This window comes from Nymphalis io, chromosome 26 (genome assembly GCF_905147045.1).
Source record: "Nymphalis io chromosome 26, ilAglIoxx1.1, whole genome shotgun sequence".
Lineage (NCBI taxonomy): Eukaryota > Metazoa > Arthropoda > Insecta > Lepidoptera > Nymphalidae > Nymphalis > Nymphalis io.
The window spans coordinates 414,828-437,577 of NC_065913.1; the positions used below are offsets into that span (position 1 = coordinate 414,828).

The 22,750-nt window shown below is 41.2% G+C and overlaps 3 protein-coding genes and 1 long non-coding RNA gene across 9 annotated transcripts; 1 reads left to right on the forward strand and 3 right to left on the reverse strand.

Annotated features, from left to right (window-relative positions):
* Positions 1-404: 404 nt before the first annotated feature.
* On the forward strand, positions 405-13,749 carry LOC126778438 (RNA-binding protein 25). 5 transcript variants are annotated; one of them, XR_007670141.1, is made up of 21 exons: positions 405-721; positions 2,322-2,499; positions 3,608-3,832; positions 3,925-4,086; positions 4,153-4,259; positions 5,818-6,155; positions 6,226-6,348; positions 6,425-6,484; positions 7,321-7,392; positions 8,642-8,866; positions 8,961-9,122; positions 9,200-9,482; positions 9,579-9,676; positions 9,985-10,183; positions 10,261-10,311; positions 10,380-10,476; positions 10,682-10,729; positions 11,001-11,206; positions 11,444-11,599; positions 11,678-12,979; positions 13,015-13,749. XR_007670141.1 is itself a non-coding variant. In XM_050501974.1 (20 exons), exons 1-20 carry the CDS (start codon positions 644-646, stop codon positions 11,768-11,770), a joined length of 2,961 nt encoding a protein of 986 aa, XP_050357931.1. In that variant the 5' UTR covers positions 405-643; the 3' UTR covers positions 11,771-13,749. The 5 variants fall into 5 exon arrangements, 4 of the variants coding, with proteins under 4 accessions (XP_050357931.1, XP_050357933.1, XP_050357932.1 ...); XM_050501974.1 differs by having other exon boundaries at positions 11,678-13,749; XM_050501976.1 differs by having other exon boundaries at positions 7,324-7,392; positions 11,678-13,749.
* On the reverse strand, positions 4,868-5,294 carry LOC126778630 (uncharacterized). Its single transcript, XR_007670178.1, has 2 exons — positions 5,168-5,294; positions 4,868-5,071 (listed from the first exon to the last, which is right to left on the reverse strand). It is a non-coding gene; the product is annotated as an uncharacterized LOC126778630 (long non-coding RNA).
* On the reverse strand, positions 13,073-15,538 carry LOC126778531 (uncharacterized). The gene is made up of 3 exons (XM_050502171.1): positions 15,408-15,538; positions 14,565-15,322; positions 13,073-14,373 (listed from the first exon to the last, which is right to left on the reverse strand). Exons 1-3 carry the CDS (start codon positions 15,487-15,489, stop codon positions 14,191-14,193), a joined length of 1,023 nt encoding a protein of 340 aa, XP_050358128.1. The 5' UTR covers positions 15,490-15,538; the 3' UTR covers positions 13,073-14,190.
* Positions 15,539-16,760: 1,222 nt separating this feature from the next.
* LOC126778567 (uncharacterized) lies at positions 16,761-19,239 on the reverse strand. Of its 2 annotated transcripts, none has more exons than XM_050502238.1 (4): positions 19,105-19,237; positions 18,489-18,545; positions 17,606-17,979; positions 16,761-17,272 (listed from the first exon to the last, which is right to left on the reverse strand). In XM_050502238.1, the coding sequence occupies exons 2-4, from the start codon at positions 18,532-18,534 to the stop codon at positions 16,997-16,999; spliced, it is 696 nt and encodes a 231-aa protein (XP_050358195.1). In that variant the 5' UTR covers positions 18,535-18,545; positions 19,105-19,237; the 3' UTR covers positions 16,761-16,996. The 2 variants fall into 2 exon arrangements, with proteins under 2 accessions (XP_050358195.1, XP_050358194.1); XM_050502237.1 differs by having other exon boundaries at positions 16,763-17,272; positions 18,489-18,608; positions 19,105-19,239.
* Positions 19,240-22,750: the final 3,511 nt, after the last annotated feature.

Genomic DNA, 22,750 nt, shown 5'->3' on the forward strand with positions numbered 1-22,750 from the left:
TGTAGACGCTCGGAATTGTTATTATTTTTACATTTTTACAATTTATATTTTTCTTATATTTTTGGGGTTCTGTATATGAATAAAAAAAAGCTTTTACGGCGTTTTTAAAAATTTATCGTTCAAGTTGGTGAAATTGGTGATAAAGATTTGTATGGAAGTTTGTCTTTTTTCAGTTTGAAATTCAGTGGGTTTCTGAAAATATGTCCGTTTGAATATCCCATTTAAAGTCTTATTTTTTACTAGACTTCTGGTACACTTATAATAATAAATAAAAGAATATAAATAAGTTTCTATAGATTACTTGTTAAAACTCTACGCAATATGTCAAAACTCAATAGTGTTTTTTATCTGTTCTAATTTTACTTATATACTTTGCTATCATTATCTGTGTACTGTATGAAAAACATGGCCGATTTGATTTGTAATGTCGATGTCGGTGAAACTGAAGCGTTATTTTACTAAAGATTTTAATTATTTAGTGGTTTTATTTATAATATTATAAAAATAAGTTACATGATTTATCAGTGCTACTAGTTATCTTTTGGTTTATATGACTCAAAAATTTGGAGTGTACGCGTGTTACGTTATAAATTGTTGAGAGTTGATGAGTTTCTGATTATTTGCCACTCGGGTTGGAGGTGCGATGTCTTTTCCACCTCGCCCGCCTATGGTGCCTTACGGAATTGCACCCGGTGTGGTCACTATGCCAATGGCAACTCACGTAAGTTTATTACTAAAAATTAACTACTTAACCTAAGTTCTTACATTTTACATTTGTATTGTAACGATAAAGGTTATCGTGTTAACAAAACAAGGAGTCAGACAAGCAGAAGGTGTGAACTGTAGCGGTAGGTAGGTCTACTCTGACATTGACATTGTCAATGCTTAGAACATTCTGTGAGCCTCTATAAATAAACGAAATCATCATTTAATTGCTATGTCAAATATAAGATTTACATGTTTCATATTTGACGACTAGAATAATGCTATCACATAGGAAGATTTCGGTTAAAAAAGTTCATGGTAATTAAATGGTTATGGTGAGTGCGATAAAAATAAACTAATCCATTATTTTTGGTGAGGGTATAAGCGTGGGCTCATATAGATACCAGCTAGCCATCAGCTAGTCTCCTGCCGAACATTTACAGTTTGTATTGCTATGTTCCAGTTGGTTACATCTCCCTTAAATAGCAGACAGAACATTTTGATTCCATGAAATGCAGTGTCACTATATGTGTTACAATGCTAATGCCAGAGGCTACTGACAACCAGTTGGCTAGTTCATATTTTTGTTAATTAAAAGTATGTGTTATTTTTTCATGTTATGGAGTATAGATATTTTTATATTTAAATCCTTCTTTAAATAAAACATATCAATACAATATATCCATTATCATCATCATCATTATACAACATATCCATTTAGTGGCTAATGTATTAATTGACAATAAGTATATCCGGTCTGGGTAGATCAGCACCGTTAACTGACAAATGTAAATTAGGATAATTATGATGCTCTGTAAATCCGCCTTTCTTAACTTTCACTAAAATAAATCCTTTTAATTTTGTTTAATCATGAGGGTATACAAATTTGCTATTTTAAGACTCTTGAAAGTTACAAAATAGTTTTTACATATTTGCTTTAGTAATATAAAGTTTTTAATTCTTATATTTGTTATAAATTCCCTTCTTATAATATTTGTGCATCATCAATAATCAAATAGATCTCATTTTTATCTTCATTGTTACCTTTTTCAATAAATATAAAGATGCGTGTTCATGGGTGTTTTTTTAATCGTGGTGTGTCATATCACAACTGTAATGTCATAACTGATTTAAATTTCGATCTTGTATGTTCAAATAAGATGTTCAACTTCAAGTGTGGAATGCAAATTTGAGTATCCAGAGTACAAATAAATGTATAAATATGCAAAAAATTGACTGATATGGTTTGTTATAAAATATATGATAGTGATTTATTGAAAAAGTGATTTGATTTAGTTTCGTTATTGTAGAATTGGTTAACATCATGATTAATTATCATTTGAGACATTCATCACAAACAAAACACATTGTAATCCTCAGTTTCAGTTATACTAACCGGTATCACTTTCATACGTCTCATGTCGACAGAAAAGATTCAGATCTTAAAAATATAATTTATAATGATAATTTTGATTATTGAGCATATTTATAATTGTCCAATTGAATATACTTGTCTTGTTTCATAGAAGTCTGACTAAAGCTTTGGTTTAAGTACAATGAAAAACTAAGAGGTAATTTATTTTTAATGTAGATAAATAATGTAATTGTCTCTGAAGGTAATGGTCGGAGCGTACGGAGCCGGCGGCGCGGTGCCGGGCGGCGCGCGCTCGGCGCTGCTGCCCGCGCCCGCGCCGCCCGCGCCGCCCGCGCCCGGCGCCAAGCCGCCGCGCGGCACGCAGGCGCGCCCCGCCAACGGCGCCAAAGACGACGGGCCGCCGGTCACGGTGTTCATAGGTAACTAGTGACAGTCCTCGGTCACATTGATTGATATTACATAAATTCGTACGAAAAGTTGAACAATAAATAATATAAGCTCATTTTGAAACAATGAAGCAATTGTGTTAAAAGTTAATAATGTGTTATACGCAAACTATACAATATAATAAAATAATTTATTAAAAAAATCAAAAACCCCACTGCAATAAAAAAAAAAATTATAAGTAATGCATTAAAAAGACTGAAACAAATAAACTATAAACAAACTAAAAAACTCTTTTTTATGAGCGGAAAGCCGAAATTAAATACCTAAATTAAGCTTAGTAGCAGGCGGGACCCAATTGCAAATTGTAAACCTAAAAATTTATGGTTCTTTGAAAAAACTTATGGTAATGCTCTACTTTTAAATTGTCTTTTTTGCAGTTCGGTTTCGGATTTTTGTAATTAATTATTTTATTATTACATTGATTTTAGAAAATGCATTGAAAAACCTTTCACATGTTACATAATTTGCAAAAACTTAAAACAAATTTATTATTCCTAATTAAATTTAAATATAACTTCCTCTTTTAGTTCCCTTTTATTTTGATACCCTACTAAGTAGGTTTGGTTATGATATAGTTATTTTTTTATTAACGGATTCCTATTTCCGCGCTTAAAATCCGCCACTTTGTTTTTTTATTCAAACACCTATCTAAGGACATTTGGGTTTTTAAGATGAATATAACGATACCTAAACAGTCGAAGTCCATCCAGCCGTTGGAAGATACGAGGTAATAAAGAATACACACATACAAGATACGCGCGAAAAACATAACCCTTCCGATGGTAGGGTGAAAGTACCATCAACGTAATAACGTAGATTCAATAAACATAAAAAACAGAAAAAGACCTAAAATTTACCCTTCTGAGAATTTTCTGACAAAAAATTCAATAACTTTTTCTGGCCCGACCTGGGAATTGAACCCAGGACCTCCGGGTCTGCGGCCTTGCATCTAGCCACTAGACCAACGAGGCAGTCCAAGATTTGACATTCGATTTGTCTCGGTTTGACAAGTAGACAAATAATGAAGTGTAAAAGCGTGAAGCTAAGCAGTCGACTGTAGTGGAGATTGCTTGCGTGCAGGCAACATCTCGAGCCGCGCGCCGGACGCCATGATCCGCGCCGTGCTGGGCGCGTGCGGCGCCGTGGTGTCGTGGAAGCGCGTCAGCACGTTCGGCTTCTGCGAGTTCGCCGGGCCCGAGGCCGCGCTGCGCTGCGTGCGCCTGCTGCACGAGCGACCGCTGGCCGACAAGAAGCTGCTGGCGCGCACCGACGGCAAGATGCAGGCGCTCGTCGACACCTACAAGAGTGAGTATCGCCGCCCCGCGCCCCGCGCCCCGCGCCTCGTTTGCGCGTGTCGTGTGTACGTGTGTCGTGTGTACATGTGTCGTGTGCTGCAGCGGAGCAGCGCTCGCGGCTGGGCGAGCAGGCGCCGGGTACGGAGGGCGAGGGTTGGCTGGACGCCACGCAGCGCGCGCTGGACGAGGCGGCTGAGCGCCGCCTGGTGCAGCTCTACCGCGACTACCAGGACGACATCAACAACTACGAGCTGCTGCAGAAGGGTGAGGCCCGGCTCGCTTTCGCCGGTCGTATGCGAGGGTTCGATAAACGAGTGTCTCTCGTTGCAGAGGAGGCGATCTCGAAGACGGCGCGCGTGCTGGAGGAGGCCGACATATCGGAGGAGAAGCGCGACGTCATCCACCGGGAAATCGGCAAGTTCCGCGAGAGTATGAAGGTAACGCCATTCCCTGGACCTCGACCCTCCGATGTTCGATCCCTTCCCCGTCCCCCTCACCGATCTTCACCCCCTCCCCCGCTCACGGTTCACGCGCGACGCACGGTCCCCGCCCGCCCGCGTGTGTAACGTTGGGAGTTCATAGATAGGGTACTCTTTTTATCAGTAAAAAAAAATCGAAGGGCTAGAAAGTTCTAACTGCTCCTAAAATTTGAGATCCTCTTAAATGGCAGAAGTGCTCGATAGTCGCTCGGCTTCCACCGAGGAATGTCCGACGGGCGGGGCGGGGCGGGCTAGGTGGCGCGCGGCGGGGGGCGAGGTGCTAAGGCTCGCTTTGCGGTAGGTGCGGCCGGCGGCGGGCGCGCGCGCGGCGGGTGAGTCTCGCCCCCGCCTCCCCGCGCGGCCTCGACGCACGCGCGCTCGCTCTCTCGCTCTGTCGCTCTATCGCTCTATCGCTCTCTCTCGCACTCGCGAGCACCACGAGCCGAGCGTGCGACGAGGCCGCGCGAGTGACGGAGGCGACGGAGGCTATTTATTATTTTCTATCGATTGTATGTATATATATATATATATATAAGTACAAAGACTGATTATTTTTCATCTATAACATTATCCTTATACTGTTACATTCATATCATGTAGCCAGCATTCACATTTTATTTAATGATTTAATTCTAACAGCTTCGTCGCTGAACGTTTTAATGCGACCGCCTGACGGTGTCGTAGTCTCACATCGATTTGTAGCGATATATGAAGTGGGGACTGTTCGATTGAAACGTTCAGTGCACCGGAACACGCGCGCTTATCGATCTCTCATCATACACACACACACACACACGCACACACACACACACACGCACACACACACACACACACACACACACACACACACACACACACACACACACACACACACACACACACACACACACACACACACACACACACACAAGACATAGTCTGGATTTTCATATCGTTTTCAGTCTACCATTCAACGTCGATACACTAGGCACACGACATATATATCTAACGAACATTTCTATTATATTTTGTAATTCGGCCGACGCTCGATCGAAACCTCTCGACATGTTCACTCCACTCGATGTCCTCGAAGTCTTGAGCAATAAGTAGTCGCTCGACGGGAGAGGTTTCGACCGACGGCCCGGCCGCGCCCCGGTGAGTGGCGCGCCGGCCGGCGCCGGACGGAGCAGCGCAGCGCCGGACGTCGCGACGCCGGACTCGCGTAAGTCTAGCCCCGACGCTAGTGCGGACGCGACTTTACTTTATAGCATTAGATCTGATCTCTTCCAGTAACGGGTTCTGAGCGATTCAGTAACGTTCAGTACAGTAACGTTCGCTCCGCCGCTCGGGCTCGCTCGAGCCGCTGTAGCGAGGACGGCGGTACGTAACCGTATTCGGAATCGTGGTAGATTCCTTCGGGTGAGCTACGAATTGAATGTTCGTTATCGAAGTGGAGCGTTAGTTTGCCATGATTATTCATTTGAGTCGAGACACTTTAGTAAGGATGGTTGTAAATGTCGCGACCGGCCTTGCGCAGGAGGAGGCGGATGTGGTGGTGCGACGCAAGCGGGACCCTAAGGACGAGAAGTCGGACCGCGATAAGGACAAGGAGAAGGAGAAGGACAGGGACAAGGATCGCGACCGCGAGAGGGAGCGCGACAGGGACAGAGACAGAGAGAGGGATAGGGACAGGGACAGGGATAGGGAGCGAGAACGTGAGCGGGAGCGGGAGCGTGAGCGTGGAGAGCGGGAGAGAGGCGAGCGGGAAAGAGGAGAACGAGAAAGGGGAGAGCGGGAGCGAGAACGAGAGAAGGAGAGGGAGAGAGATCGCGAGAGAGACAAAGACGGTAGAACGCGACGCAGGAGTCATTCGAGGTAGTATTCGATAAATTAATTAACTTTTTTATTTAAATATGTACTTTTATTAAAAAAATATTTCGCCCAGAAGCAAGGATCGGCGCGAAGAGCGAGAAAAGGAGCGAGAGCGGGAACGAGAAGAACGCGACCGAGAGCGGGAGCGGGAGCGTGAGAGGGAGCGGGAGAGGGAGAGGGAACGCGAGAGGGAGAGGTGACCGTAGTTCATTTGCAAATAGATAATTATGTTACTTTCTCAATCTTTACATCATACATTTTTAAATCTGCAGAGAGCTCCGCGAGCGGGAGAGGGAACGTGAAGCTCGCGAGAGAGAGCGAGAGAGGGAGAGGTGAGTGTTTACATGTCACCTGACGCACCACACCGCACACGATGTATGTGTGTGTGCTTAGTTGAGATTATAACAGGTATAAATGATTAAAGGTTTACTTAAACATATACATGTATGATCTTATATTAAAGAGTAAAAGGAATCAAAGATGAGCGATAACAGACAGCGCCACCTACGTCCTCGTGTATCGTGTATGTATTGTATCGAGATTTAAAATTCAATCTAGCGATACTAGTAACGACAAGTCTGTGAGGGAGATGTATTAACGCCTTCCGCAAACGAAATAATTACATTGAAAATACCCATTCCACTATATTTAGACCAACACATTCAAAATTAGTGTTACGTGTGTAGAAATAATGAAAATATTCGATGCAATTTTACTCAACGCAACGAGCGGTCAATACACATAGAATGAGACGCCCGATGTTAAAACCAAAAACGAACAAAGAGCGAAGAGGGAAATTATATGAAAAAGTATTACGGTGTGACTAGATGGTATGCAAATAGTTTATCAAAAAATAGTGATAGGAAATCGGGCTCGGGATGACTACAGGACGGGGAAAAACACAATGTTGAAACAGCAGTACTTGGTATTGTTGTGTTCCGGTTTGAAGGGTGAGTGAGCCAGTGTAATTACAGGCACAAGGGACATAACATCTTAGTTCCCAAGGTTGGTGGCGCATTGGTGATGTAAGCGATGGTTAACAATTCTTACAATGCCAATGTCTATGAGCGTTGGTGACCACTTACCATCAGGTGGCCCATGTGCTCGTCCACCTTCCCAATTCTATAAAAAAAAATTAAAAAAAAACCACACATGGTTATCATGTTAGCAGACAAGAAGTAGATGTAGGCGCGCCACCCCGCAGGACGCCCGCGGGGAACAGACGAGGGAGACAAGAGAAGTTAGTATTGTGTGTAAAATTGTAAATGGCTCTCATTACATCGGAATGATTTCTTCGAGATTGTTGTTGAGAGGTGCCGAAGTCTTTAACCACAGCGCGAAGCTAAATGCTCCATCATTTCACTTCCTTGATAGTTATTAAATGATTACTCGTAATGTAACGGTGTATCTTTTACTAATTCCGCTTGTACGTTTGCTGCGGAGTTGAGTTTAGAACAATGGAAAATGAGACTACCATTTAATAGTTCGAATCTAAAGAATCGCCAAATATACATTGGTATCGGTTTAACTATTGTAAAATATATACGAAATAGTTACGTACAATTTTAATATTTTTGTATTAAATACTTTATCAAAACATAGTATGGTTTTACAGTTTTCGTTATAAAACGTCGATAACAATCATTGCGTAGGCAACTAAGCCAACTAGCCAATCAGAGAGCCAATACTGCAAGCGTTTGTTGCAATTTAAGTGCGATTCTTATCGCCATCCATGAACGGCGTAGGCATTATTATACAACGATATTTTATAGTGTTACCGCTGTGGCTTACGCCGCGTCACATGCCTTGTTATACCTGTTTTTAAAAATTAAAGTTTTTACGTCATTACATCACTTTTGGTTCGTCGTTTAAACTCGATATGATAATAATGTAATCGATGAATTGAATTAGATATAAAAGCTATATAATAGATTTGATATCAGTGGCTTTTAGAAGCGTTTTAGATTTTTCTATTTTGAATGTGACATATTTTTTATCCTGCGATACAAAATTAACAGAGCATAAAAAAAAATATCGTGGACAGTCGTACTAAACCAGCATGACCAAAAAGTGTATGTGCGCGATGTGACTTGTTGTGCGACGTGCGATGTGCGCAGTGTACGTAACGCTACACCCGTACATTCGCACGCGGTATGAGATCCGAGACGCCTTGCGCGCCGCGAGCTCTGGGTATGAAACAGGCTGAAGCTTAAATATAATAGACAATTCATTCTAACTTAAGTGATCAAGTTCCAAGTAAACACTTTATTGTTATGCTGCTCTCATTGTTTAAATTTGAAATATATATTGTTTCTACAAAACTAAATGTCCGAAAGATTCCTTACATAAAATATCAAAAAAAAATTGCGTTTTAATATAATTAAATATTTTTTGTTGAAAATTGAAACCGACGAAAGTGTCAGTTTTAGTTTTTTATTAGTATCTGCCTCATGTACAAATTCATGAATGTATTATCGTTTCTGATACAGGGAAAGGGAAAGAGAGCGTGAACGCGATCGTGAACGTTCACGCGAACGAGAACGAGAACGAGACAGAGACAGGGAGCGAGAGCGGGACAGAGATAGAGAACGCGAGAGGTCGCGTGGTCGCACCGAGGCAGATGCGCGAAAGGAGAAGGAGATCGAGGAGGAGGCGAGGGATAAGAAGAGACTCGAAAAGAAGGCCAGGGAGAAGGAGGCGGCGTATCAGGAGCGGTAAGATTCGATATACGACAGACATGGCGTCCTACAAGATTAATTTCGAACTATAAAGAATCAAATATATTGCATTGTGACTATTGCGTTCCAGGTTGCGGAACTGGGAGAGTCGCGAGCGACGCAAGGCGAAGGAGTACGAGCGAGAGAGAGAGCGCGAGCGCTGTCGAGAGGAGGAGCGCGAGCGAGAGGCCAAGCGCCTCAAGCAGTTCCTCGAGGACTACGACGACGAGCGGGACGACCACAAGTACTACAAGTGAGTGTCGCTCCCCGCGCCCCGCGCCCCGCGCCCCGCCCGCCCCCTCCCCAGCACTGACCGGCCGCCGTCCGCAGGGGCAAGGAGCTGCAGCGCCGCCTGGGCGCGCGCGTGCGCGAGGCGGAGGGCGACGCCCGCGAGCGCGCGCGCGAGCAGGAGGAGCTGGAGCAGCTGCGCCGGAGCATCTTCGGCGCGCGAGCGGCCGACGACCCCGCCGCGCACGCCGACTACGAGCGCGCGCGCCGCGAGCGCGACGAGCTGTACCGCCCGCGCCTGCTGGTGGACGCCACGCTGCAGCGCGACCAGCAGCGCGAGCGAGAGCTGCAGCGCGCGCGCCAGCGGGAGGACGCGCGCCGGGAGGTGCGGCCCGCCCCCACCCCGCCCGCCGGGCCCCCCGCCGGGCCCCCCGCCGGGCCCCCCGACCACACGCCCTCACCTGTCTCGCTCTGCTCCCAGGCTCGCGAGCGGCTGGCTCGTGAACGCGAGCGATACTTGCGTGCTCAGGCGTCGCGCGAGCTCCCCACCGAGGCTGAACCCATCGATTCGGATGACAGGTGATCTCATTCGCCTATTCACTTTACGCTTATCGTCGCATTTGTCGTATATTGAAAATTATTTATAAAAAAAATTAATGAGGATAAAATAGATTCTACGGCCTATGCGGACCCGTGATATATTTTTGACAGTCAATTTTTATGTTTGCAAGATTCTATTTCTATATTAAATAAAAATTTTAATTTTTCTTCCAGTGTCTCTCTAATCGAACCTATTCTGTTGTGTAATTTGATATTCGATACTCAATCGTAAATGTAATTATTGTAGTCAATGTCAAATGCACAAATCCAATAATGTTCCGTTACAGCGGTGGCGCGGACACGGCCGGTATGGACGCCGACGAGCTCGGGTCGGGCTCCGCAGAGGCGGAGGCGGAGGCGGAGGCGGAGTCGGGCGGCGGGTCTTTGACACCGCCCGCACCCGACGCGCCCGACGCGCCCGCGCGACGCCGACACCGCCGGCACCGCCGCCGCGCGCCCGACACCCCGCCGCGCCCGCCCGCGCTCGTGAGTAACGCCAGCCTCCTGCAGCCGCCGCGCCGAGGGCACCGCGCGCTGGACTAACGCCCTGCCTTATGTTTCAGAGCGACGGCGGCAGCACACCGCCGCGCCCGCCCTCCGACGAGCGCTACCACGTAAGTGTCCGCCGCCGGCCCCGCCCGTGCCCGTGCCCGGGTCCGTAGTAAAGTGTGTGTCTCTGCAGATGCCGGAGGGCGCGAGTGCCGGTAGTTCACCGATCAGCATAAGCTTCCGCGCTCGACACAGTCCGTCCCGCAGCAGTCCCGCCGACGGGCACAGAGGTACCGCCTTGTAAAAATTTGTCTTATGTTATCTGTTTTAGTCTTTGTCTAATAATGCGAAGGTTAGGCTTCGGTGACGCCTTTGTAATCTTATCAGATAACTCAACAACATATATTACCCATCGTATAATCGTCCAACTATATTTAACACGTTTGACAAACGTGTAAACGTAAATTATAAAAATACATCTGAGTTTGTCCGTAGCCGAGCGACGCGTGCACGCAGCTTTCGTCGACGACGACGAACCCACGCGTGAGTATTGCCACGTTACATAACGGTATAACGGTTACTGCCTCTCACTCGCTCACCTCTCACTCACTCTCGTTGTGAGGGGTTTGTGAGCCGGAGCAGTAATTACAATACATAGTGTAGATATAGATAGTCCGATTTCTTTATAGATTATTATTTTCTAGTTTATCTGTACTCGGAATTTATAAAAAGGGTAATAGTACTTATTAAAATTAATGATTTCTTAAAATATCCTTTGGTGTTAAACTGACCTACTCGTGCTGAAATATTTCAGGTAAAGATAAAAAAGAAAAGAAGAAAAGTGAGAGCAGCGATCGAGGTGAGAAAGGTGAAAAGAGCGAGAAAGGGGATAAAGAGAAAGATAAGGGCGAGAAGGACAGCAAGTGCGCAGAGGAGAAGCGGAAGCACATCAAAAGCCTCATCGATAAAATTCCCACCCAGAAGGAGCAACTGTTCCAATACCAGCTCGACACTGACCAGGTACGACGCTCACATTACACACATTAATAACTTATTGTTGACCGAGGCCAGGTAACAATGCGTTGCTATCAGTGCAGAGGCAGCAAAGCAGTGCCTGATGAGTTTGCGTTTTAATTTTATGGTCTATATTTTATATTTTATTTTATGGTTTATATTTTCACCGAGAATTTAAAATTAAACGATCAACACAATTACAACGTGCCAGAAGCGATAATATTATCACGCGTCGCTTTCCAGATCGACAACACTTTGATGGAGAAGAAGATCCGTCCTTGGATCAACAAGAAGATCATCGAGTACATCGGCGAGCCCGAGCCGACGCTCGTGGACTTCATCTGCAGCAAAGTGCTGGCCGGCTCCGCGCCGCAGGGCATCCTCGACGACGTGCAGATGGTGAGCAGGAGGGAGGGGGACGGGGGGGGGTAACGGAACCGGTGACGGGCTGCAGGACTCACCGGCTGTCTGTCGCAGGTGCTGGACGAGGAGGCGGAGGTGTTCGTGGTGAAAATGTGGCGCCTGCTCATATACGAGCTGGAGGCCAAGCGCGCCGGCCTGCACAAGTAGGGAGCGACGCGCGACGGGCTCGGGAAGTGACTCCGAGCTGACGTCTCTACTGTTGCAGCGGGTGCGAGAGATCGCGTTCGACGACACTATTAGTTCTCAAGATATATCTTTATTTTTTGTAAGCAATAAATATAATTTTGTACCGACCACTTACGTTATAAAACTGTAAATCATAAAATAACACCACGTTCCACCGATATTTTCCTCTTTCAAAACAACGCAACGACGACGTTCCCTTGTTCTCTAATTTCCAATATTTGTCGATTGTTTTCATAATGATAATTTAGTCGGATGTTGATAAGAATGGCGTACTTACTATTTTATACTAAGCTCGATACATTTAGAATATCGATAAAAATCAGCATTATTAATGTTCGATCCAGAAATTGTACAGTTTAAAATATTTTATAAACTATTGTATTTGTAATTCCAACACGCAGTGTTCCTATATTCATAATCGTTAAAATGTTCAGAAGGAATAAGAACGAGTTCCAAACCACTACAGCCTCAACACTTGAAATAGATTCTGTGTTCGAATAAGTATTGTCTTTGTCTAACGTCGTTTTGTCAAATCAATTCGATTGGGATCTGACTGGTGATGGTGATGGTGATGATGACGTGACATGTACCAATAGTCGTGGCGATCTGTTGAACGGTACCAAGATGGTGTACTACAGCGCCGTCTAGCGTCGACTTACGACAAAGTGGACAGTGTTACCTCCTCCTACATTAATTAATCTTCTATATGTGCCAACTTCCGTGGTCATCGGTCAAACTCTAAGTTTATAAGCAAAAAGATATACTAACATCTATTTTTATATATATTTAGTAGAAAATTCAATATCAACAATTGTACAGTCAATTTCACGAGCTAATTGGTGTGCATGCATGTCCTTCGAATTGTACAATATTCCGAATGCTCAGTGTCGCTAAATATTATAATTGTAATCACAAAAAAAGGTGAACTACGGTTATACTATAGGCAACACCACCGCGTGTCGGCTGTGGTTATCAGGCTCGCCCACTGTCAGGTCCTAATATGAATCATGTTACGTCGCTTGACGATTTATTTGGAGAGACGGGCAGTGATTACTTTTATAAGCGCTTAATATAAGTTTATATTATATAATAAATGCAACAAATAAAAAATAGTTTTGTTACAAAGTCAATAAATAGCATGTCGTATTGATCCGACGGAGGTCGTTCGCAGTAGAGAGCCGCTAGTGCGACGTACGTCGAGTGAGACGAGATCATTCCGTGTTCCGCGAGGGTCCAGTGTGTAAACAAAATGTAAACAAGGAATCAAATTCATTGTTATATTTTTTATTAATGATGACGTAAACAAATGAAAGCCATTATCGAGCTATAAATTGAACATTTTAATTTGTTTACGGTTAGTATAAATTGGATTGTAATGACCAGTTATAAATGTATTAAAAATATTATCCGTCTCTTTATTGTATACAGTCTAAACATCATTCGATCTTTTCGCCATAAATTGACGATTTAGATAATCTTAGCTAAATGATTGTAAATTGTGAGCTACTGTAGCAGAAATGATTACGAAACATGCCTTTATCACACAAAGCTATTTGTATTTTCGGCATATTGTTTACATCTTGTATTAACTGGAATGAAACGAGAAAAGTCACAGTTTTTTATCAGTAAATGTCGCAGAAAGTTTGCGCTGTAATAAAGCGAGAGGTAAGATTTGAAACTTGTTAATACGATACACGGAGATAGTTACGACTTTGTATATACTATGTGATACTGCAGTGTTGTTGTTTCACACTAACGAATGCGCAACTTGTTTTGTAAATTATTACGATGTAATACAACAGTGTGTGCGCGTGTGCGTGTGTGCGTGTGTGAGTGTGTGAGTGAGGAGATGTATGCGTGTGTGCCAGACGCCAGTTCGTGTTGAGTCGTAACAATTACGAGGTAATACTGTAGCGAGTAATAATATAATATTGTCAATATGTGGTGTTTTATTTTTGTTTCTTTCTTTTACTAATGTCAGGAAAACTTGAAGTAAGTTCTCTTAATTTTGACGTCAAAACGACTCGACAAACCTAGGAGGTAATGTAAAGCTTATTTTTTATACCGGTAGAAAAAAATATTGTACTTTTACAATAATTATTGACTAGAAAATTGTAGTTATTTTAAGTAGCAAATAATCGTAATAATTAAGACGCAATGTCTCGTTTTAAAATTAATTTAATCAATAATTAGTATCGCTATTCGCTACTTCTTAAACATTAGAACGAGAGAGTATAATACATTCTGGCATTTTAACTTAACCTTTTTTCTTGGAAAGTAAAGCTTGGAAACTTTACAACGTGATTATACGTCAAGGCAAATATAATTATCACTAATTGTTAAGTTTTCTTGTTAAATCAAAATAATATACAAATGAGCTTTTATTCGCATCCTAGAACAGACTTCTTGCAGCAGTTGCAGCAGCGCGGAAGCAGCATCACGGGCTGGTGCGTGGCGTTAAAGGGATGTTTGGCGATCAGCTCGTGCGCCGGCAAGTACCAGCGCCCCCTACTGTCGTACTTAGGGCCCTCGGGCAACAGCACGTGCCGGTGGCACAGCTGACCCTAGGTTTAAAACACGACTTTTATATTTTAGGACCGTCGATTGGATTGATGAGCCAAGTTTAGTAAAATTACAAATACATGTAGTACCTATTTGTACACTTATTAGTCCAAATTATCAAGTGTAGTATTCCTATACTGTAAGGACGGACCCGTTCCCTAATTTACTCAAGTACGTTAGAAAGGATTCATACCTTGACCCGTCTCTTATGTATGCGGCCACCTATAGCTGGGGCCATGTCCAGCAACTCGGGGCTGGGTAGCTCGCCGTCGTTTTTGCCTCCGTGTCTTTGAATATTTTTTATCCCCTTGCGTGAAAGCTTCGGTTTGAGCAATTCAAGATTATCCATGTGCATAGATACCTCCTTGAATGGAGTCTGCCTCAGTGCTGCTTGATTACTACTTACGAAATTTTTTAACAAACCTTGATTTTTTTTCATAAACCTTTTAAATTTGTCTATTTTATTTTTATTAATAAACTTCGGAATTTCACTTGGTGGTTGAAAATTTAATTTCCTTATGGAAGAAGTGGGAGAGAAGTTTTTTATGGCTTGGTATGTATTCGGTGTTCGGTTCGGTATGGATAATATTAAATTGTGGCGTTTGTCAAATCTCGAGTGATTTCTATTAATTTTCTGCGGAAAACGTACTGTGTAGGGCGTTATGCTTTTATTGTTACTTTTAAATATGAATGACGATTTACTAAAAAGTTTGATTGTATCCTCATACTCATATTCTTGGTATGACCCGCCATTTTTTCTTCTATAGCCTTTCTTATCCATATTTGCCGATGCTCTATTCTTAGTTTCGTTATCTGTAATAACTTTTGCTTTCTTATTATTCGGTATCGCACTTTTTTGAATCATTTCCTTGTAGTCGTCGTTGTTACGTTTAAGATCTTTTTTAATTGCTTCTACGAAGTTAATATTACTTGTTGGTGCATTATTTTCATCTGAAATATTGTTAGTAATTAGTGCGTAATTCGAATAAGTAAAAAACAACATCTATAGTATAGAGGGCGAGCATATAATACAAACCGAGTTTTAGATTATCAAGAGTAACAGATTTAATCTCACAATATATAGCAATTGTTACGATAAGGAAATTGAAAACGAGCATGTTGCTCGATATTAAAATATAAAAAATAACTTTCTAGGAAATAAGTCCGAGTAATAAAATTTTATTGTTAGCGAACAGAGTACAATAAAACGCAGGGCAAGGCAAACGAGCGCTTTAACAATATCCGTTGGACGATAAACCGCTTTTGTCGACGCGCGCCACTGATTTGTTCGGAGATTTTCAGGTCAAGCTTTTTATATGAAATATTACTTCTCTTCTAATAGGTTTGTACGGCATATTTTTATTCCTGAACTGTCATCGTTATCTTCACACCACGGCCAGAGCCAATCAAACCACGAATTTCACGTTCTTCAAAAATTTTTATAAAACCCTATTCTGGTAATGGCCATTACAAGGATGGATAAGGGATCTGACTGGATGCCGTAAATGGAGAACCGGAAGCTTTGCGTTAAAGTCTTGGGGGAAGCGTATGGCAGCAGTGGATTGTAATGAGCGGAAAGTATTGAAACAACAATAATATTTAAACGATAGTTATTCTAAATTATTTATATTGCCATACATGTTTGTATGTAATTAACTTCTCGATATAATTACAATATATATTACATCAACGCAATGAGTAAAGCACTGATTTGGTGAGATCATTCACGACACCCATTACGAGTACTTATTTTGCTTACTTACAGGACAATAATTGCATCACTTTTTTTAAGATTTATTTCGCTGGATAAAACGCATTTACGTCTGTTCCACAAATGAAATTGGGGATATGTATGACTAGCCGGCGCCTAGAATGTCCAGTGGATCGAAATACTGACTAAAAAACCAGCGGAACCTCTCCGGATCTTCGGAGGCGTCACAGGATCATTTGCGCATACTACCGTGACGCCCTGACGGTTAGCCTGCCTATGCGAGCCTCTAATACTAGTTGAGTTCCCGGGATACAGAGAAAAAAACTAGGTCCAGCGGCGCAAACGGCGGGGGGAGTGTACCGCTGGTTTTTTATTATTCGGGTATTCCGGCACCTTCAGTGCCAGCGAGTCTCAAATACCATTTACGCGTAAATGCATTTTTTCAGCGAAAAAAAAGTCAACTATCAACGTCCGAGAGCTCCTCGGAAACATGGTGCGTGAGAGGCAAAGAGAAGTGTTATGTTTGATTGTGCTTTTGACAATAAATGAGCCATAAGGTTATAACATCTGGTCAAGGAACATTATTCCAGCTTGGTAACTGTGAAACGAAAACTTACCCTCATGTTGAACTTTTATTGTTTGTTTTAAAAAACATGCCACAAACACTACCTCACTTTATTATTTTTTAATTAATTGTATTTAAAAAAAAGGAAAGAACTGTCGAAATATAAAAAAAAAGATTATCAAACAATAAAATAGATTAATGCATATTATATTGGACATGAGCAACGTATTTTTTTAACTTAAAGTATTTTATTTATTTAAATAAATCCTTAATTATCTAATTGAAGACAACTTTCCATTAAGGCAGTCGTGAAAAGTAAGGGCTAACTAGAAGGCAATGAGTGTAGTTATTAGTTATAAATTGTTGTACTGTCAGTAATTTCTGTTACTGTTACATTTCCCACTTCGTCAGCAGCCGCTTCGGGATCACTGGTATCAACGACAGGTGGAGGAACCTCTTCGTCCTCGGTCATAACTTCACCATGGTCGTGCATGTATTGTCTTCTTGAGTTAGGAAGACGGAGTTCGGGGAATGGTCCTTTATCGAGATTAACTATGGCTACACCTTCCTTATCTTCTTTTTGAATAAGTCTTGCTTGGCCAGAGCGACGATATTGATGTTTTGCCTAAAAATAATGTTAATGAATTATTTTTCAAAAGTCTATAATGAATGTGACTGTGATGTGAGTTATGTCGAGGACTGAAATTTATATATGTATATGATATTGGTATTTAAAAAAAAAGTGATTATTAAAAGTTAAATCTATCTGAAGGTTTCATTTCAGTACTACACGCTTCTTTTATTGGATCTCGAACAAGATTTCGTTATCTCGTTCGAGATCCAATAAAAGAAGTCGGCGATAACGATAGACAAATTTTACTGGTACTTTTATAGTATCGTGTGAGTTTTGAGAGTTATCTATATAATAAAATGGATTAACAATTTAAATGTGAACAACCTTTAACAACTTGTACTTGACTGTTGATTCTGTTCGATAATACTTCTCGTCTTGTTTCTGCCAAGGTAATTTTTCATCGTCAACGTAATACAAAAGATCTTTCTTTGATACAACAAGTTCTATGTTTTTGTTATTATCTTTCTTAAATTCGTTGACTTTAGAAGTAAAGTTGTTTTCTTCATCTTCTTGTCCATTAATAGGAAGATCTGACACATAAAAGTTTTTTCTAGTTTCTTTTTTATGTTTTCCTTCATAAGAATCATTTTTTTCTGTACTATTAGTGTCTTCTAATGTATAATCGGAGTTGTCATACATCAGCTGACGGCGTAATGATTTTATTAATAATTTTGGTTTATTTTCAAGCACGTGAACCTCTGTAACATATTTATATAAAATGATTTTCCTAAGTTTTATAATTATGATTATAAGGAGAGCAACACAATAAAAATCAATATCATTAACACCAGTGTCAGTCTTGGTGGCCATTCTTCTACACGAGAAATTATAGTACATAAGTCTCCTAATGGAATCCTGTTAGATGAAAATTCGACACGACCGAAAAAGGATTTAGGCGCAAGCGCTATGACTATACGTCCTATGTTAGGCAGGACAGTGTAAACACCGTCAACTTCCAAACTCTAGCTACTATTGACAAGATTATGACAAAAAAATACAATATACCTTTAATGGCATGACCTAGGATTTGAATCCAGAACTTCGGGATCTGCAGCATTATAGGCGAACAACTCGATAAATGAGGCAGTTACATACTACACCGGGAATATTAAGAAGAACACTACTACATTTGGATATATCTTATAAGAAAGAATATCTAAAATGATTATGAGAAAAAGGTCATTTACATCGTTAATATAATAATTACCTTCATTGTCACCACGAGCGGTTACCACCAGTACCAGAGTCACCATCGCCGTAGATACTACTAACAACATGGTACGTCGTCAATCGATCACCATCATCGTCACATTTCCATAATTTATACCTAAAAAGCCGAGATGGCCCAGTGGTAAAAGCCGAGATGGCCCAGTGGTAAGAACGCGGGTATCCTAACCGATGATCGTGGTTTCAAACCCGGGCAAGCACCACTGAATTTTCATGTGCTTAATTTGCGATTATAATTCATCTCGTGCTTTACGGTGAAGGAAAACATCGTGAGGAAACCTGCATGTGTCTAATTTCACTGAAATTCAGCCACATGTGTATTCCACCAACCCGCATTGGAGCAGCGTGGTGGAATAAGCTCCAAACCTTCTCCTCAAAAAGAGGAGAGGAGGCCTTTAGCCCAGCAGTGGGACATTCACAGGCTGTTACGGTTACGGTATACCTTTAATAAGCAAGCAAGTTATTTGTGTTTATAGTTTTTTTTCTTCTTTTGTATATATATAATATACTTGAGAAAAGAGTAAGTAGAATACACGAATTAAAACTGTGGGTTTATGAAATTGTAAGTTTTAATGTTAAATTACAGGCGATATTACCTTGTTAATTTTGTTAATATTTATAAATAAAATCAATGTTTTTATAATATATATTCACATATTCCCTTTACGTTGATAATATTATCAGGCGAAGCGCGAGCCTCGAAAATAAACAAAGAACACTCTGATTTCATTTTAATACAGAACAATAAACAAGCGATAAGCCGCAAATATTTTATTTCGTGCTATAAATAAATATTAAACTTTTATACCACGTCAGTCGCCAGTGCCGATCCCGCGACTTCGTCTGGTGAGATCAGCATGTGCCTGTACGAGTAAGCGCTGTGTATAATTTCGGCCGGTTTGCATCACACCAGTCCCCATCACATCAAACCTTACTCGTTGATTTCAATTCAGTGTTTGCACTTTGCGTGTCGTTTAAAGGCGGCAAGACAATATTTTTAAAAATCATAAGTTGCGTTTATACCATTGTGTAAGTAAGTTTTAGGGTATTTCTCCCTTAGTATAATAAATATTGTATTTTTACAACTTACAATTACAACTTTGTATATGTAACATTTGAATGTTCGAATTAATTGTATGACGTGAGGAATGTATTATGTATTAACACAGTACCTATTTCATTTATTTTTTTTAGTTATTTGTTTATTATATGTTCTTACTAAAACTATCATTCGGTAAAATCCTATCGTCACTCGTATACACTGGTGGTAGGGCTTTGTGCAAGCTCGTCTGGGTAGGTACCACCTACTCATTAGATATTCTATCACAAAACAGCAGTACTTGTTATTGTTGTGTTCCGGTTTGAAGGGTGAGTGAGCCAGTGTAATTACAGGCACAAAGGACATAACGTCTTAGTTCCCAAGGTTGGTGGCGCATTGGCTATGTAAGCGATGGTTGACATTTCTTACAATGCCAATGTCTAAGGGCGTTTGGTGACCACTTACCATCAGGTGGCCCATATGCTCGTCACACTCAGGGGAGGCTAAGGGAACTACTCGTAGTTCGATATGCTTTTAATAAGCTTTGATTAGTGACCGGAAACTATTTTGTGCAATATATTCTATTGCGTCCCGTTATTTGTAAGTTAAAATAGAACGAATGCGATTGTCTGAATTGTTCGCGTATATCATTCAAGTGACACAGCGCTTGTCTCCTCTGGGACAGTGAGGGCGTGCGGGGCCGCGGGGCGGGCGGGGGAAGGTTGGGGGATAAAAATTGCTTTACAAATGGACAACATTTGGGCGCGGGACCAGATAAATGAGGGGTGTTAGTTTTTGTGGATTAGCAAAGAAATATTGTATCTGTAATGGATAAACGGTCTCATGTTCGAAATCTATACACATAATAAAACTGGAGCCGTCTGTCCATACGCCCTAAGAAGTTCTAAAAGTGGTTTTCATGTGAGTTACTTTTTTTTATTTGCATACAGCGCGCTGTATTCACAGAATTGTTTTTAATAAATCTTGTATGATGACTGTTTTCATTCCCTGCATATTCCGCCTATTTGCCTTAATATAATATAGCGTCATCTATATTTACAAAAGTATTTGTGCTTGCTGACTGTAAACTTAACAGTCGATGGTTGTGTATGTACGTATGTAACTGTGTTAGTTTGTGTGGGTGGGTAATATTCCCAAAAACGACGCCGAGTACTCAGCAGCTTGTTCGAGGATAAATTACACGATCACACTAATTAATTGAGAACAAATAGGTTTAGTACGTAATATATTTCAACGGTCTCTTGTTGCAATATTTGGAAATTGATTAAAAGGTGATTTTAAATAATCGAGCGCATGGCAGGACGCCAGCCGAGTGCAGCGAGTAGGTCTCTTATATGGGATTAAGCCGAATGATTAAAGACTTCGTCTTGAGATAACAAGCAATTACATGACAAGGCTTTGTCTTTCAAATAAAGAAAAAATATATCAGCGACATGTTTCGAACGTACTTAGGTAATTTAGTTTTATACATATTATTTTTCATATTATTTGAGCAATGAAAGTAAATCAATAATATTCTATAATTTATTTATATATGACTAATGACAAGAGTAACTACTGATAAAATTCTACTGGCCAGTTCTTTTAGGTAGTTTTTACGTTTCATTTATTTGTAAAATGACGAAATAAAAATATTCGTAAGAGCCGACTTGAATAAAGTGTAGTATACTTATGTTGAAGTTGATTTTGTGGTATCTTTCCTTTATCTTTATGATTATGATCATTTACTCGGTGGTAGGGCTTTGTCCGAGTCTCAATACTTTGAATTGCAGCAATACTTAGTAACATTGTGTTCCGGTTTGAAGGATTTGTGAGCCAGTGTAACTACAGGCACAAGAATGAGCCTTGAACATCTTAGTTACCAAGGTTGGTGGCGCATTCGTGTCTATGAGCGGCGGTGAACACTTATTACCAGGTGGCACACAGGCAGTCCGCCTGCCTATTTCATGAAAAAAAAAAATTGAACCACTCGTATACAAACGGCCCTTCCGTAACCGTAACAGCCTGTAATTGTCCCACTGCTGGGCTAAAGGCCTCCTCTCCTCTTTTTGAGGAGAAGGTTTGGAGCTTATTCCACCACGCTGCTCCAATGCGGATTGGTGGAATACACATGTGGCAGAATTTCAGTGAAATTAGACACATGCAGGTTTCCTCACGATGTTTTCCTTCACCGTAAAGCACGAGATGAATTATAATCACAAATTAAGCACATGAAAATTCAGTGGTGCTTGCCCGGGTTTGAACCCACGATCATCGGTTAAGATTCACGCGTTCTTACCACTGGGCCATCTCGGCCCTTATTCTAAGTTAAATATATAGAAAGCTAACTGTGAACCGATTTAGATTATTATTATTATTTTTATTGTTATAATTTTATCTTAAGTCCACCCATAGTGGCGGAATACGGGTGGAAAACTAAGAGACTCGTGAAATAAAACAGTAGTTACCAAAATGTCTGACAAATTTTTACCAACATGCTTGTGATGACTATTTGAATGGCAAAGCAATTTTGAATTTAAGTGAGAGCAGTTTGTGTGAGGTTCGTTATATTCACATGCTTTTTCTAAGACAGGAACAATATTGCCAAGTAGCTAATTTCAAGTCCTATTCTTTCTGAGCAAACAAAAGACGTTCCAAATCCAAGGTAACGAGGAGTATAATTGTCTGCAGGCTCTCGCTTTCTACCCCAGTTTAGAGATTTTAGTTTTTAGGGTTCAGTAAATAAAATACGAGAACCCTAATAAATTGTATAGGGCGAGGCTTTCTTAACTCGAATAATTTAGCTTTAGTTGAAATGGAAAGTTATGCGAGGAAGTTTTTTGAGAGCATCGAAGTCTCAACGACGGTAAAAACGAGAGAACCAAAGTCGGTATTCATTGTTTATGTAGATATAGGGACCGAGAATGGAGGTACGTATCTTACTTAGTGGTGACTAGTTCAAATTCGGAACTGCACCACTGTTTTTATGTCCATAATTCGTAATTATAATACATATCGTGTTCGACGGTAAAACGGAAAAACGACGTGTATTCATAACTTCGTGTATTCACAACTGCGTATCTGAGCAACATGTTTGAATAAGTTACAAGCTGTTTCTTACGAGGAAAGGAGGCATTTGCCCAACAATTGGGCATCCTGTTTTCAATGTACATTAGTAATATATTTTCTACATATCGGTCCAT

Coding starts and splice junctions, on each gene's coding strand:
- LOC126778438 (XM_050501974.1), top strand. CDS start 644: ATGTCTTTTCCACCTCGCCCGCCTATGGTGCCTTACGGAATTGCACCC. Junction 2,500..3,607: donor GCCGGTCACGGTGTTCATAG/GTAACTAGTGAC, acceptor GCTTGCGTGCAG/GCAACATCTCGAGCCGCGCG. Junction 3,833..3,924: donor GCTCGTCGACACCTACAAGA/GTGAGTATCGCC, acceptor CGTGTGCTGCAG/CGGAGCAGCGCTCGCGGCTG.
- LOC126778531 (XM_050502171.1), bottom strand. CDS start 15,489: ATGCTCGTTTTCAATTTCCTTATCGTAACAATTGCTATATATTGTGAG. Junction 15,323..15,407: donor TCTTGATAATCTAAAACTCG/GTTTGTATTATA, acceptor ACAATATTTCAG/ATGAAAATAATGCACCAACA. Junction 14,374..14,564: donor TACATAAGAGACGGGTCAAG/GTATGAATCCTT, acceptor TTTTAAACCTAG/GGTCAGCTGTGCCACCGGCA.
- LOC126778567 (XM_050502237.1), bottom strand. CDS start 18,558: ATGTTGTTAGTAGTATCTACGGCGATGGTGACTCTGGTACTGGTGGTA. Junction 17,980..18,488: donor CGCTCGTGGTGACAATGAAG/GTAATTATTATA, acceptor AATATGTTACAG/AGGTTCACGTGCTTGAAAAT. Junction 17,273..17,605: donor TCAAGTACAAGTTGTTAAAG/GTTGTTCACATT, acceptor CATTATTTTTAG/GCAAAACATCAATATCGTCG.